At 38.9% G+C, this 15,957-nt stretch overlaps 1 protein-coding gene and 1 long non-coding RNA gene across 3 annotated transcripts in view; one reads left to right on the top strand and one right to left on the bottom strand.

Moving 5' to 3' along the window:
* The window catches only part of PLA2R1 (phospholipase A2 receptor 1), a 126,995-nt gene that overhangs the window by 42,954 nt on the left and 68,084 nt on the right, over nucleotides 1-15,957 (bottom strand). For both annotated transcript variants that reach the window (XM_081582807.1, XM_081582808.1), the window contains 3 exons: nucleotides 7,627-7,826; nucleotides 5,415-5,560; nucleotides 707-791 (listed from right to left, as the gene is read on the bottom strand). In XM_081582807.1, coding sequence (XP_081438933.1) covers nucleotides 707-791; nucleotides 5,415-5,560; nucleotides 7,627-7,826 — 431 coding nt within the window. The remainder of the gene's footprint in view (nucleotides 1-706; nucleotides 792-5,414; nucleotides 5,561-7,626; nucleotides 7,827-15,957) is intronic.
* On the top strand, nucleotides 8,665-14,929 carry LOC145542931 (uncharacterized). The gene is made up of 2 exons (XR_014080276.1): nucleotides 8,665-8,823; nucleotides 9,617-14,929. It is a non-coding gene; the product is annotated as an uncharacterized LOC145542931 (long non-coding RNA).

Here is a 15,957-nt window from a genome sequence, read left to right as displayed (position 1 = left end):
AAACTAAATAATAAAATTTGATTTTTCTTGTGCCTTCTGATGGATCTCATTTTAATCTGGGTTACTGCTTCTGTTTTTTTTTTCCCTACCATGAGGAAGATCTCAGAAATCCTCACTGTGTCTGAAAAAAAAATGTAACTGTGAGTTCCTTCTTTCCTTCATGACGTTTTTACACATGTGAGGGTGAATGAAAAACAATTATTTTTTTTCCTCCCAAATAATTTTCTTTGACTGAGAAGGAGGTGCAGATTCTTGAACCTGGCATTTCTGTTCTTTTAAAGTGAGGGAAATTGAAGATATTTCTTTTCACTGTAACATAGACAAGGGTCTCACCCTCACACGATCAGGTGCTATGCAGGAGAGGGAGGGTGGGGCAAAGGAACCATGGTATTATTTTAAAGAATAATTGCTTCTCTGCTGGAGATTCTTCACATAGGAGATGGTTTTCAGGGCTTTTTTAGAGATTTTGATTTCCTTTTAGGATGAGATTTTATAGCTAGCTTTGGAACTATCTGGCTACCAAAGGTTTCTCAAGACCTTGCCTAAATAACTCTTTTGATACCAAGGTCTGGGGCAGTTTTTGATTTAGGTCTGAGTCATAGGGAACATGGCTGTTCTTTCTAGGTTCTCTTGGTTGGTTTACCAAGTAGTTCCAGGGCCACCTGCTTTAAATTCATCTCCTTTTCTCCAGCTTGGAAAGACTTACAGGAGTTCCATCAGACCATTCCCAAGAACCAGCATTCAGTGGGTTTCTTTTATTAAATCCAATCCAGAACTGCCTTTCTTCTGTCCTGTGAAGAGAAGAAATTAAAACTTGGCCCTTTGCATTGAATTCACAATGTTATGTAAGAGGTTCAAAAATTCTTTGAAGTATTTAGTTATGCAGGAAACGGCTGACATGACTAGCAGAATTGATCAAGTGAGCAAGCATTTCTTGACCATTTCCTGTGAGCAAAACCAGAGCTATAAAATGAACTGAGCAAAGACTAATCTCACTTGCTACCTCTCTTGGTTTGAATGGTGTGCTCATTGGGGATGGGCAGTTGGGAGAAAAGTCTGCTCATATTGAGAACATGGCTTTCTCATGGTCATTAGGAATGGCAACACCTTTCAATTAGGACAAGAATACATGAAAGTGAGTTGGTAAGAAATTTGGGAACATCTTTTCCCTATTTATTTACTACTTTACTGCATATTTATATTACTTTTCTATGTTTGTTGTTCTTTTGTCAAATGTCCATGTACTCTGTGAGGGTTAATCACCACCACCACCACCATTTAATAAAAGGTTTACAGCAGGTTTAGTTCCTCCAACCATATCCCAGTGTAAATAATTCCACGGTGAATCAGTCTGAGGCATCATAGATTAACTTCAGCCATCACCACTGGTTAGACTTCATGAGAAGACCCACAGAGAACCATCTTCCCTCCTATTAGGTGGTGGACCAATATGTTAAACCACAGAGTATTCAATACATCAAGCAATAAAGGCTAATAGTACAATGAAACATCTCACTAAGATAATTTTCTGAGGATAATTTTGAAGAATTAAAGATTTAAAGGACTGAGAAGTCATGACAGATGCTTTATTTTCCTTAGTGCACAGAAGCATGCCTGTTGTGAAGTATCTCCTTCTCAGATGTTTGAGCTCTTTTTCTTGAATGATACAAATGAAAGTAAAATGTGACTTAGAAAATTCCAGCATCACTGAGACCCATTGGTCACTGCCATGATTATAACTTACATTTAGGGTTGTGGGAAGGTGAGAATGCTGCCTTAAGCTTAAGCTAGGCAGATTCATCTCAGTGACCAGGCTGAAGACCCACATCACTCTCCCTGTGTTGAGAAGTTTTTATTCTTTTTCTCACTGAATTCAGAGTTCTACATTTTTCTGCCATATACTCACTCCTAGAATATGAACTGGTATTTATTTTCTCTCCAACAATTTCCTAAAGTTGTATAATTTTAACTAGTTAATATATGATAAAAATAAAAATAGAAAAACAGTGCCATAGGAAGAAGAAGAAGCACTATGCTAATGATGAGAATTGGTTTATTTGGTATAATTAAGCATGAGATTTGGCTGAACTCCCTGGCAGTCTTGAACAAAGAGTAGAATATAAATTATATAGCTTTTGTGATTAGATGCTGAATATCAATAATTTGATAGATACTTGACACTGAATTCTGTGAGACACTCCAAGTGTGAGAATTTATATAAACAGAAATGATATAATGAAACTTGATGTTACAGCAAACTTGGAGGCAGTTTGCATGTATTGTTTCATAGGGCAGACCTTACAATACACAAGTATGAAAGGATGTTTTACAAGGGGCTGAGCCTTTGACTGTGTAGATCACAACAAAGTCTGGAAAATTCTTAAAGAGATGGGAATACCAGACCTGCCTCTTGAGAAATCTGTATGCAGGTCAGGAAGCAACAGTTAGAACTGGACATGAAACAACAGACTGGTTCCAGATAGGGAAAGGGGTACGTCAAAGCTGTATATTGTCACCCTGCTTATTTAACTTATATGCAGAGTACATCATGAGAAATGCTGGGCTGGATAAAGCACAAGCTGGAGTCAAAATTGCTGAGACAAATATCAGTAACCTCAGATATGCAGATGACACCACCCTTGTGGCAGAGAGCAAAGAGGAACAAAAGAGCCTCTTGATGAAAGTGAAAGAGGAGAGTGAAAAAGTTGGCTTAATACTCAACCTGCAGAAAACTAAGATCATGGCATCTGGTCTCATCACTTCATGGCAAATAGATGGGGAAACAGTGAAAACAGTGAGAGACTTTATTTTCTTGGGTTCCAAAATCACTGCAGATGGTGACTGGAGCCATGAAATTAGAAGATGCTTGCTCCTTGGAAGAAAAGTTATGACCAACCCAGACAGCATATTAAAAAGCAGAGACATTACTTTGCCAACAAAGGTCCATCTAGTCAAAGCTATGGTTTTTCCAGTAGTCATGTATGAATGTGAGAGTTGGACTATAAAGAAAGCTGAGTGCCAAAGAACTGATGCTTTTGAACTGTGGTGTTGGAGAAGACTCTTGAGAGTCCCTTGGACTGCAAGGAGATCCAACCAGTCCATCCTAAAGGAAATCAGTCCTGAATATTCATTGGAAGGACTGATGCTGAAGCTGAAACTCCAATACTTTGGCCATCTGATGTGAAGAACTGACTCATTTGAAAAGACTCTGATGCTGGGAAAGATTGCAGGCGGGAGGAGAAGGGGATGACAGAGGATGAGATGGTTGGATGGCATCAACGACTCAATGGACATGAGTTTGAGTAAACTCCAGGAGTTGGTGATGAACAGGGAGGCCTGGCATACTGCAGTCATGGGGTCACAAAAAGTCAGACACAACTGAGCAACTGAACTGAACTGACTGAACTGAAGTCATGAAGCCAAGTTACAACTTATAACAGTGGAGATGATCACATCTCCCTTGGATCTGAGGCCCCATACCTGACTAGCAATCCAATAAACCAGGAAGCTTCTTGAACTTTTCCTCAGTCTCAGAGAATCTGACTCAGCAGCCCTGGCATGAGACTAGAGGGCGCCTTGTTATCAAGTTTCCCGAGTGAGTGTGAGAATCAGCCAAGTTTGGGAGCCATGGTCTCAGGCCAGCGTTTCCTGCAGGGCCTAGCAGTTCTACGGGATTTTAGATAAGTGGTGTAGTTTTGTGGTCAAAGAAAGCACTTCCTTCTAGAATCTTTTACAATACTAATGTATATGGCAAATTTCCAAGATAGCACCTTGTTTTGCAAACATATTTGACCACAAAAATCCCCCTATTTCCCCTGAAGTACTCCATGAGACACACATTGGAAGATATTACCACCTTTAAGGTCATCTTTATAGATGCTAGAGGTGAATAATTTGATGGTGTTACATATTAACCTTCTTAGGGGAGGGTCCTAAAGGAAATTGATGGAGTAGGCCAGGATTTTCCTCAAAAAGTAGTTCTGGATTTTCTCAGAGATTCAGATAAGTATGTCATTGAAACTTCAGATTTCCAGAGCTTGGAACACAGTACTCAGTATTATACTTGTTTGTGTTAAAATAAATGTATGAAAATGTGCCACCCCTCCTCCCCTTAGACCACACCATCCTCAGGGGTAGGATTTTGTGTCACATCTGTTGCATTTTCCAGCCACCCAGGCATCTCTGGTGGCTCAGATGGTAAAGAATCCACCTGCAGTGCAGGAGACCTGGGTTCGATCCCTGGGTTGGGAAGATTCCCCTGGAGGAGGGCATGGCAACCCACTCCAATATTCTTGCCTGTAGAATCCCATGGACAGAGGAGCCTGGGAGGTTACAGTCTGTAGGGTCACAAAGAGTCAGACATGACTGAGCAACTATCACTTTCACTTTCATGCATATAGTAGTGTCCCTTTCACAGAAGACATTCCCAAAATACATGCTGACAAGAACATTCTACAGCAAGAGGCCAAGGAATGAGAAGGCTTGCTAAAAGAGAACATGATGGCTGTTTTCAAATATTTGAAAATTGAGTAGACTTGATCTGTATTGCTCTGGCTTACTACAAAGTTGATCTTTGAAACTAGCCTCCAACAATGGAATAGATTATATCCCAAGTAAGGAGCACTTTGAAACTGAAAAGAATTATGTAGGCAGTAGATGGCCATAGGCATTTGGTAGAAGAAATTCTCATACCGGACTGGAGGGAGCACAAGACCTCTTATGTTTCTTCAAATTTAAATGATTGATTTTCTAACTTCACAGAATTGAAGATTCTGTAAACTTGCAAGATGGATGCAAACAAGTGAATGCCTGTTTCCTCAAATGTAAAATTAGAAGGTTGGATAGGAATTTTTTTAAAAATTAGTGAGATTTTCTTTTTTTCAAACAAAATCTCATATGGAACCCTTCTGTATACAAAACACCTAGAAGTGAAGTCGGTTGGACCTACTCTGGTGACTCGAGTCAGTGAACAAGAAACTGACTGCCCACTTGACCTCTCCTGCTCTGGGGGTTCAGGACCCTCCAGACCCTCAGATAACACTTCTCCTGCTCTGGGGGTTCAGGACCCTCCAGACTCTCAGATAACACTTAGAAAATCACTGGGCTAGATAATTTCTGAACTTGGCAGAGAAACTCTAAAATTCTGTTATGAGGCACACAGAAAGGATTTCAAGTATCAAAACAATCATCACTTTGTTCATTGTTTTATGGAATGAGAACTTAGTGCAATATAAATATAAAACTATAAGTATGTATTTTGCTTTCACAACTAGTTGCTTGTTGGTTTTAAACTTAAATACTTGAGGTTTTGAATATCCCAAACACTCCAAATATTTGGAATACTCAACCCTAAGAAGTCATCACTGGGAGACAAAATATTTGACTTCAATTTTTCAAAATTAACAAGTATTTACCGATTAAATTTTGAATGTAAAAGTTCATTTACAAAATTCTCTTCCTCAATATGGGCAAAGCTTGCAAGATGAGCTCCAAATTCTTCACAAAATTCTTCAGCTTCTCTCCATGTTCTTTTCATCAGGACTTTTTCACTATGAAATACCTGTATAGAAAAAGGGAGAAAGGTTGACACAGTCATAAATAACATAAGACTGTTTAATTCTGGACAAAAGGATTACAGTAATATAATTATTGTCATTATTCTACATTAAAAGCTTGACCGAGTAGAGAGAAATAACATTTATTGAACTAAAATGTATCTACTTTTCTAAAAACTGTTATCTCCTTTTATTCTCAAAACAAAGACGTGATATGATGACTCTTTTCCTCCATAAGAATTCTTTTTGCTCCCCTCCTAAATATCCTATGATTAGCATATGCTTGTCCCTTAGTAAAATGTTTGTCAAGAGATGAGGAGAGTCAGGCTAAGAGAAATTTACAATTTCAGGTCAACAAATTTCAGGTTACAAATTTCAGGTCAACAGAGCCACAGACTAGCAGAGCTAGGATTAGACCCAGTATTCTGTGGCTGAAGGAATCTGGCTGACTCAGGGGAAGAAATGAGAAATGAGACCTGAAACCTAAGGCAGGTATATTTCTAGGGTCTTTGAGTCTTGTGTGTTCTTTTTATGCTCAGTCATGTCCAACTCTTTGTGACCCCATGGACCCACCAGAGGACCCCATGGACCCACCAGAGGACCCACCAGGCTCCTCTGTCCATGGGATTCTCCAGGCAAGAATACTGGAATGGGTTGCCATACTCTCCTTCAGGATATCTTCCTGACCTAGGGATCGAGCCTGCATCTCTCATGTCTCCTGCATTGGCAGGCAGGTTCTTTACCACTAGTGCTGCCTATATTTCTAGGGTCTTTGGGTCTTAGCTGCACCTACATTGTTGTTTCTCAGCTGTCCTCACAGTGGCATGAAGAAGTCAGTCAAATGGACAATATGCTTTTGACTTTATTTAAAGTCAAGTGTGAGGAACCAATGACCCAGAGCTTCAGATCCCAGACCTCTATACCTTCCTCATTTTTAACTGCCTGATGCTATGCTTGATTCTCTGATGCCAGGCGGGCACCCTGCAGCCAGGCTTCACCAGGCTCTAATTCGCTGAGACCAGAATGAATGACCTTCCCAGTCCCATGGACCACAGCACAGCCATTCCATCTTTTAAATTATATGTCAAAACTCACCTCCTCTGGGAACCTTTTTTCGAATCACTTTAAATTCCTAAGTCCTACCGCTATGCCTATCAAACACACCATATATTTGTTGACGTATCAGGGTAATGTGTAGTAGAAAAAGCACTGGACTGGTAGCCCCAAGACTAGGAATTTATTCTAACTCTGTCAATAAATAATTGTGATCTTGGGTAAATCACCCGATCTTATTGCATGCTGCAGTTTACTCATTTCCAAAGTTTAGCTTATTGGTCTGTGAGGTTACTCCTGGGCCCATTATTCCATGAATTTAATGTAGGATTAGACATGTGTACATGTAAATTGAGTGCATTCACAAGCCATCTATGAGACTGCAATATTTCTAGAGACAGAAGCTGTCTCCATTCTGCTCTTCATGTGCCCATGTGCCAAAGAACTTTGTCCCAGCATTTTAGAAATCTCTATTTATATGATGAACCAAAGATAAAGCCACCAAACAAGAACATCATATTTCAAAAATATATTTCTGAGAAGATAATAGACACTGACTTAAATCTAGGATCTGAAGATAATTTGCAAAAAGACATTTCTTCACACAAAACATATATACATAAACTTTTGATCATCAAAAGATGCCAAAGCTATTCTTGGCAGCAGAATGGCATTATTCCATAATAAGCGCTTTATTCATTGGCTTACAGACAATATGGAATTGTACCATTTCCATACCCAGTGAGTGTCTGCCTTGTCCATTTGTAGGCAATAAGAATAATATTGACTGGAGCCTTAATATCAGTTCTCATGAGGCGGCCTCAGTGTCACCAGGATCTGTCAACATTTTGACCTAAAAATTATTTTGGAATATAACTGAAGGGATGGAGACAGCCAACAAATATTAATTGCCTGCTGTCTGCCAGGCACTGTTCTGGAATAAAGGAATTCAGGATACACAGACAAAGTTGAAATAATGTTGGTTCCATTGAGAATGCCCATGTAACTTCCACATTACCTTGAAGCAACTGGCCAGGCCAGGCTCTGACTCCCAATCCAAATAGCAGGGGTGAAAGGGCCATCCTTCTTGCTTGGTTTTCTCCCGATTTTCCACTGGTTGCTTGCATAGGGACATCGCCTTAAAGTCTCTACAGTCCTTCACTTCCCAGCGACCAGGGTGACTCCTCCCTCGCATGACAACACAGCCACCACTGTAGCCTAAAAGCAGAAAACAACACTGTACTACCAGACCACTAGAATATTTTGTGCTTGGAAGACAGCTCTTTAGAGTGTTGGGTAATTGACATCTTGTAATGAAGCACCCAGACAAGAACAATAAAGATGAAAAGGGATGCTTTAATGGCATGATCATCTCATTTCTCTTCATCTCTGGAGAAGAGAATAGTAGATTGAAAAGTGAGAGAAGAGAGACTTCGAAGCCTGAAATTTGGGCATTTTGAGCTCAGATGGCAAATGATGGGCAATCAGGTGCTGTTCCAATGTGGGACCGAAAATATCCCTCATATCTCATCAAATGCCAACATGACTCTACTTTGAATTATTGAGCTTTTTAACTGTGCAGAGGAAAACTTAACTCACAATTTATTGAGCAGCTATCCTGTACGCTGTACTTTCAAACACTACTATGAAAAATTAGCAATGAAAAATGCATGGTGCTGATCCTCTGAGAAATTGATTCAACAGGAAAAAATACATCGATATGGTGTCAGGCAGTGTGTGAGGTACACAACAGAGAACCTCACTATAGGAGAATGAAGTATATTCCAAATGGGGTGAAATTCTGGGGACAGCAGTGGGGGCAGACATCAGGGAAAAAACATCTTGTTATGGGCAAGCCCCATTTTATTCTTTTGTGTATGTTTGAACATACTGGAAAATGAAGCATATTTTCCCTTAGCAATTTCTAGGTTAAGATTCTCAAGTTTGTCATCAAATGTATACAACTCATATGGTAGCTGAAAAATACACTTTAAATGTCAGTGAATAGTAGAAAATCCCTTCCAAAAATAGAACAAAAATTGAGTAAAAATGAGGCTTTTTTTTTTTCTTGAATCCGGAGTGATCATTTAATGAACTAAATCAACATTCAACAACTACAACAAAATTGTTTATCTATATCTACATACCAGTGGTGGTGGTTTAGTCACTAAGTCACTCTTGTGACCCCACGGGCTATAGTCTGCCAGGCTCCTCTGTCCATGGGATTTCTCAGGCAAGAATACCGGAGTGGGTTGCCATTTCCTTCTCCAGAGGATCTTCCCTATCCAGGGATTGAACCCATGTCTCCTGCATCGCAGGTGGATTCTTTACTGACTGAGCCACCTGAGAATACCAGACTAGGCTGTATATTATTAGCTGATTGAGATAGAAGGACAAAACAAAACCCAACTCTTATAGTTGAGTGTGAGACACAAACAAATAAAGGATTAATTGTAGCAAACATACTATGTGAAGTGCTATAGTAACGGTGTACGTTAAAATTTCTGTGGGAAGACCTCAGAAAGGGTGATAGAGTCTCCCTGAGGACATCAGTAAAGTATTTGCAGGTAGAGACATTTGAGCTGCATTTTGGAGGATGTTAAAAGGAGAAAAGAGTTTTCAAGGGGTGCTTGTAAAAAAGTAAATGATCATAGATGAAGCATATGAAGACTTGTGATAATTCTTGAACTAAAGGCACTTTAAAAAGTATAGTCACTTGGTACTAGAAATTTGTCTTGTTGAATTTCCCTTCAGAAGTAATGGTTTCAATTTCTACAGATACAGGGTAATTGGCATTATCCTTGCCAGCCATGTTTGTGTTGTATTATGCTGATAGAAGGGCTTCTCCAGTGGCTCAGCAATAACGAATTCGCTTGCGGTGCTGGAGACACAGGAGATAAAGGGTTTGATCCCTGGGTTGGGAAGATCCCCTGGAGAATGGAATGGCCACCCACTCTAATATTCTTGCCTGGGAAATCCCATGGACAGAGGAGCCTGATGGGCTATAGTCATGGGGTCGCAGAGTAGGAGACAACTGAAGCGACTTAGCACACACATGCACACTAATAAAAAGACTAAACAGAGGGATAATGAAAAGTGGAATGAGAAGGAAGAAGACAGAGGAAGAAGTACAAAGAGCCCCTCCTAGAGAAATGGAAAGGTATTTGTGAAAGAGGAGAAAGAGCAAGGAAGCTAAAGCATGAGTGTTTATGTCTTCAGTCATACCTGGGTGCACACCCTGTGTTAGGCACCTGCAGGAAGCTCATAGTCTTACGTATGTACACAGGGTGATGGTCAAAGAAACCCACAAAGGTGAAAATGACCAGTCATAAACAAGTAAACATGATTGTATGACAAGTAGAAGAAACTGAAGTCAAGAGAGAGAGCTGGTCCATATAAAGCCATCAGTTGACTCCACTGGCCAGAGGAACTAGTGTTCAGGATGGAGGGGGGGAGCCCAGGCAGGGGACATAGTATAGCATACTGCCCCTGCCGTGACTGGAGCATTGGAGGCCTGTTGAGTGTAATTTGGGAATGCAGCTCACAGTTTAGCTGAGTCATGAACAATAGTGGAGTTGCTGCCTGCTCTGTGCAATGAAATTCTAATGAAATTGAACTGTGGAAATCCACGTAGAAGCCGAAAATCTAATATGTCTATGGGAGAATTGCTCTAGTTGAAAGAGCAGGAGAAACACATGCTCTCACCTGACTCTTCCATCCTTCCTTCTCAGCAACCTTTGACTTGGGGCCTAAAGTCTGGGGTTCTAGTCCCAGCACAAATATTTAGTAACTCAAACCTCAAACTGGTTAATTAATCACAAAAGGCTGTGTCTAAAACACGAGGGCAATATTCCTTTTCTTCTTATGGATTTTCATAAATATAAAATAAAATAATGTATTAAGAAGCCCTGTGAGAGATATAACAGAGAAGGTGATGGCACCCCACTCCAGTACTCTTGCCTGGAAAATCCCATGGACGGAGGAGCCTGGTAGTCTGCAGTCCATGGGGTCGCTAAGAGTCGGACACGACTGAGCGACTTCATTTTCACTTTTCCCTTTCATGCACTGGAGAAGAAAATGGCAACCCACTCCAGTGTTCTTGCCTGGAGAATCCCAGGGACGGCGGAGCCTGGTGGGCTGCCGTCTATGCGGTCACACAGAGTCGGGCACGACTGAAGCGACTTAGCAGCAGCAGCAGCAGTGAGAGATGTAAAGGGCTAGAACCATTCCTAAGATGTTGCTTCTATTTTTAGTTTGACTGTTTTCATTACAAAAGCTGGGATTTTTGTGGCACAAGTTCTGCCTGAGTGTTCAAAGAACTTTTAAAAGCTCAAATCAGCAAGTTTAAAATGCAATATACTTTTTTGTTGGTCTTGCATTTTGTCTTACTTTCTCACATCAGACAATGATTAAACAGCTTTGGTTTTAGACACTAGATATTCAACTTTTCTTCATTAGTGAAGAAGGAGATGCTTGCGAACTGCTATGAAGATAAAAAGTACTGCCGGGGTTTTATTGGTATTCTAAAATGGTTAACTTAATGGAACATTTGGCCTAAATTTTAGAGTCTCAGCCCCAAAGAAGCAGTGAAGTGGTATAATAAGGGGAGACTGGGCTAAGAAAGAGATAAACAAAATTTATAATCTCATGTTGTGAGGATGCTTGTAAAGCCAAATAACAAGGGTAGGGTGTGGGAAAGGGCACAGTTGTTTCTTCTCCCAGACTAACTGTTCTCAGATTTGGTAACTCATCTCCCACTGGGGAAGAGCAACATTCCTTCTGCCCCTTAGTGGTGAATCTCATATTTGAGCTTATTCTCCTTACTTGCCTTAACCTCCCTCTACCTGCTTTTACTCTCTCCATCAAACATGAATGGAAACACTTTCAGTCAATTAAGAAATTCCAATTCACTATTCTAGTCTCTTCAATTTGGCAAAGTTATCTAGCCTTATAGCAAATTGAACCAACCTAGGAAAAGTTCCATCTTTCACCTCTCTGGCCAAATATCTGAAAAAAAAACAAGCCGAATCTATGTGTGGCCTCGGGGCAGGAGGGAATCAAAACTGGGCCTTCAGACAATCATTTTACTTGTGCCTATCTGCTTATTTCCCCTTGCCTGCAGCAACCCTTTAACATCCTTAATCTCAAGTCTTCTGCCCTGGCTGCTTCCATCTCTCTCTTCTCTTTCTCCATGGAGAAAAGTGAAGCTTTTGGGTCAGGAAAGGTGAGCTTTCATGGAGTTCTGCTTATCTGCCTGAGACCACATTAGGCATTTTATATGGTCTTTTCCCTATTTAACTTGAAAAACCTCTTTGAGGTGGATATTAGTGTCTACAGTTGGCTAATGGAAAAACCAAGGCTCAGAGGTGTAGTATCTTTTCTAGGGCCACATAATAGTTCTTGAGGGTTGATCTGGAATTTGAAACCAGATTTAACTGAGTCTACCATGAGATAATGTCAAGGTGCAGAGGAGGTGGACATTCAATAAATAACTGTTGAATGAATAATTGAAACTTCCCCTCCAATTATGCTCCTCCATTTCCGTGGAGTCTTCTCTTTCCCCTGGTCATACTTCTCTCCTTTGTGAACCCAAAGTATTTCCTTGAGACCTACTATCACATTTTCATGTGTATCACAGTTACTTATATATTTATAAAAAGACATGGAAATACCAAAAGGGTACTCAGAAATGAGACTGTTCATTCTCATTTAGGTGTTGGTTCATTTCAGGATTCTGATGAGACTTAAAATGGATAATTATCTATCTGTTGGATGGATAGGGTCCCCCTTGCCATGTATAGGGCACTTTCAAGAAAATAGATCTGACCTGCTCTACTGAAATCCCATTCTCCTTATCACTGACAGAAGATTTCCATTGACTTGAGACAATTGGGGGCAATACTTTGGAGTTATCCTGTGAGTGAAGCACACCTTTCTCGCAGTGGTATCTAGATCTAGAAACAAAATTTTTTTCACAGAGCCTGAGTTATGGATGGATGCAAAATTGTGATTTCCATTTATTTTTTCTATAAAACACCTGTAAAACTCTAATAGTATTTGGAAAGGCTTTTTTGAACAAAGGATAGATTAACCTCCTTCCTTTCATCATTTATAGCAACCTCCATATATATTGAATCTTTAATATAAATACAAGGTACATGTAGGTTTCTAATGCATTAGCTACCCGTAAATGAGAAAGGCCCTATTTATCATTTTTCTCTTTAATCAGTGGTACTAGTTAGTATGGATCAAAATTGTTTTTACCTGAATGGTTACTTCTCTTAATATACAGAATGCCATAGTTGCTTTGTTGTTGTTGTTTTAGTAAAGAGAGCAAGAAATTATTTCTTAATAGAAATATCCCAGCTATGAAGAAGCCCCTAATGAATCAATCGATTCATTAATGCATCAATCATTGATGGCTTCTAACTTGCAAATAGTGAGAAAATGAAATGGTCTTTCTAAAAAGATAAGAATCTATGATTTGGATCAGGTGGTCTCTGACTCTAACTTTTTAAAAATAAAAATGTTGATTTTATGACAAATAAAAAGAATAGAGTAACACATTTTCAGTGCATTATGGGGATACAATCAAAAAGCCCAGACTGCAGGAAACTACAAGACAAACAACACATTTGTATCAACAAATAAAATTTTAAAAAATGACAGGGGGCAAGGAAGAGGGAAACCTAGAGAGGAAAACAGACTTTAGGAGATTTATCCACTAATTACAATGTACGCACCTTTTTTGGATCTTGATTCAAACAAGCCATAATATACATTATATAATGGCTATGAATCATTTAGAAATGCAAGCATTAACTGAAGATTTATGATGCTATGAAATTATAGTTAATTACTTTTAGCTGTGACAATTGTATTATATTCATGTTTCTAAAAAAGGAGTCTTTATCTTTTAGAGCTAATGCTGAAATATTTATGGGTGAAATGATATATCTGGGATTTCTATGAAAAAATATGGGAAATGGGAGGAGTGGGTGAGAATATAGATGAAACAAGATTGACCGTGGGTTGATAATTGATGACACTGGGTCATGGGTATAGATGGTGGTTCATTATGCTATTTGGTGGGCATAATACAAGGTTGATAAAATGGCAGAACTATGATTCCACCACAGATTGAATATTTTGATGATATGACATAAGGACAGAGTCTTCATTGAGTTTATAAAAAGCTGCAGGCTTCCTGTTCAGTGGTCAATTTATATAGTCAGTCCGGGCTGGATTAAGATTCTGACACAAGGACCAAGCTAATGGATTCTTTTATGACAGGTGGAGAAAAAAATGTGATTTAGGATGGTGTTTCTGCAAATAGCAATTTAAAAGAAAAAAAGAAACACGGGGCTTTTACATTGCTACTTTCTTCAAAAAAAGATTTACATTTTCATCTTATTCAGAGACAATTTACTCAATGTCAATCAGCCTGAGCAGCCAAACTGAGCATCACGATATTATTTTTGCTTCAGGGAAGAGAGAAAAAGAGTAGTGCCACTCAAATAAATTACAGCAGAAACTTATGAATGACAAGGAGTTCTGCTTCAGTTCCAAATTTTAGACATCCAAATATGCCCCAAGGAAGATAACATTAAAAACTAAGAATTTTGTCTGCTCAAAATGTATTAATTTATTTTGACAGGTATAGACATTCCTAACAAAATTCCAAGGTATATTAGAAATGATACCTGTGTTTTTTTTTCCAGTAATAGTGTGACATGGAACTTTACTATTCTTTGTGTTTAAAAAACATTCATAAATTTGTAGAATGAGAAGTTTGTTTATTGAATGAATTGTGATGTTTCTTGTTTAGAGCTGTGCAGTCACTAGTGTCTAAACAAATTTCCTAAAGCGGTGTTATACACAAGAATCTAATTTGTCTTACCTTCACCTCACATGCCTATTTTTAAAGTATAGTTTAAAAATATAAACTATATTTTTAGAGCATTTTAAGGTTACAGAAAATTTTAATGGAAAGTAAGGACTTTCCTTATACCTCATGCTCCATATATCCTACTATTGCCCTCACACACCAGAATGGTACATTTGTTAAAATCTACAATGACACATCATTATCACCCCAAGTCCATGGTTTATATTAGGGTTCACTCTTGTTGTATGTTCTCTGGATTTGGACAAATGTATAATGACATATGTCCACCAGTGTGGTATGACATAGAATGGTTTCACTGACCACCCCCACCCTCCTCATCACAAATCCTCTGTGCTCTGCCAATAAACTCCTCCTTCCCCAAGCCTCTGGCAACCACTAATCTTTTTACTGTCTCCATAGTTTTGCCTTTTCCAGAATGTCATATGGTTGTAATCAGACAGTATGCAGCCTTTACAGATTGGCTTCTTTAACTTAGTGATATGCATTTAAGTTTTCTCCATGTCTTCCCATGACTTGACAGCTCCTTTCTTTTTATCACTGAATAATATTCCATTGTCTGCATGTAATACAGTTTATTTATTCACTCATCTACTGAAGGACATCTTGATGGCTTGAAAGCTTTGGCAAGTATGAATAAAGCTTCTATAAAAAAAATCTGTATGCAGGTTTTTTGTGTTAACATCAGTTTTCAATTTATTTGGATAAACACCAAGGAGTGTAAAAGTATGTTTACTTTTTAAGCAACTGGCAACCTGTCTTTGAAAGTGGCTATACCATTATTGCATTCCTGCCAGCAATGTATGAGCGCTCCTGTGGCTCCAAATCCCTGCCAGCATTTGGTATCATCAGTGTTTTGGATTTTGTTCATTCTAATAAGTGTGAAGGGGCTTCCCTGATGGCTCAGTGGTAAAGAACTCACCTGCCAATGCAGGAGACATGGGTTCAATCCCTGGGTGGGGAAGATCCCCTGGAGAAGGAAATGGCAACCCACTCCAGTATTCTTGCCTGGGAAATCCCATGGACAGAGGAGCCTGGCGGGCTACAGTCCATAGTGTTGCAAAAGAGTTGGACACTACTTAGCGACTAAACAACAACAAACAAAAAGTGTGTAGCAGTATCTCATTGTTGTTTTAATTTGCAATTTCCTATTGACATATAGTGTTGAACATATTTTCATTTGCTTACATCTGATCTATATATCTTCTTTGTTTAAGATGTCTTGTCCAATTTTACATTAGGTTTTTTGTTTATTGTTGAGTTTTAAGAGTACTTTGTGTATTTTGTATAATAATCCTTTATCAGATGTGATTTTTTTTTACAAATATTTTCTCCCAGTCTATGACTTATCTTCTCATTCTCTTGACATTATCTTTCTGACAGCACAAGTTTTATTGAAGTTTTAGTTTTAACGAAATCTAGCTCATCAATTATTTATTTCAT

Source organism: Giraffa tippelskirchi, chromosome 3 (assembly GCF_054371585.1).
Source record: "Giraffa tippelskirchi isolate mGirTip1 chromosome 3, T2T-mGirTip1v1.2.pri, whole genome shotgun sequence".
NCBI lineage: Eukaryota > Metazoa > Chordata > Mammalia > Artiodactyla > Giraffidae > Giraffa > Giraffa tippelskirchi.
This window is presented reverse-complemented; position numbering and strand designations above follow the sequence as displayed.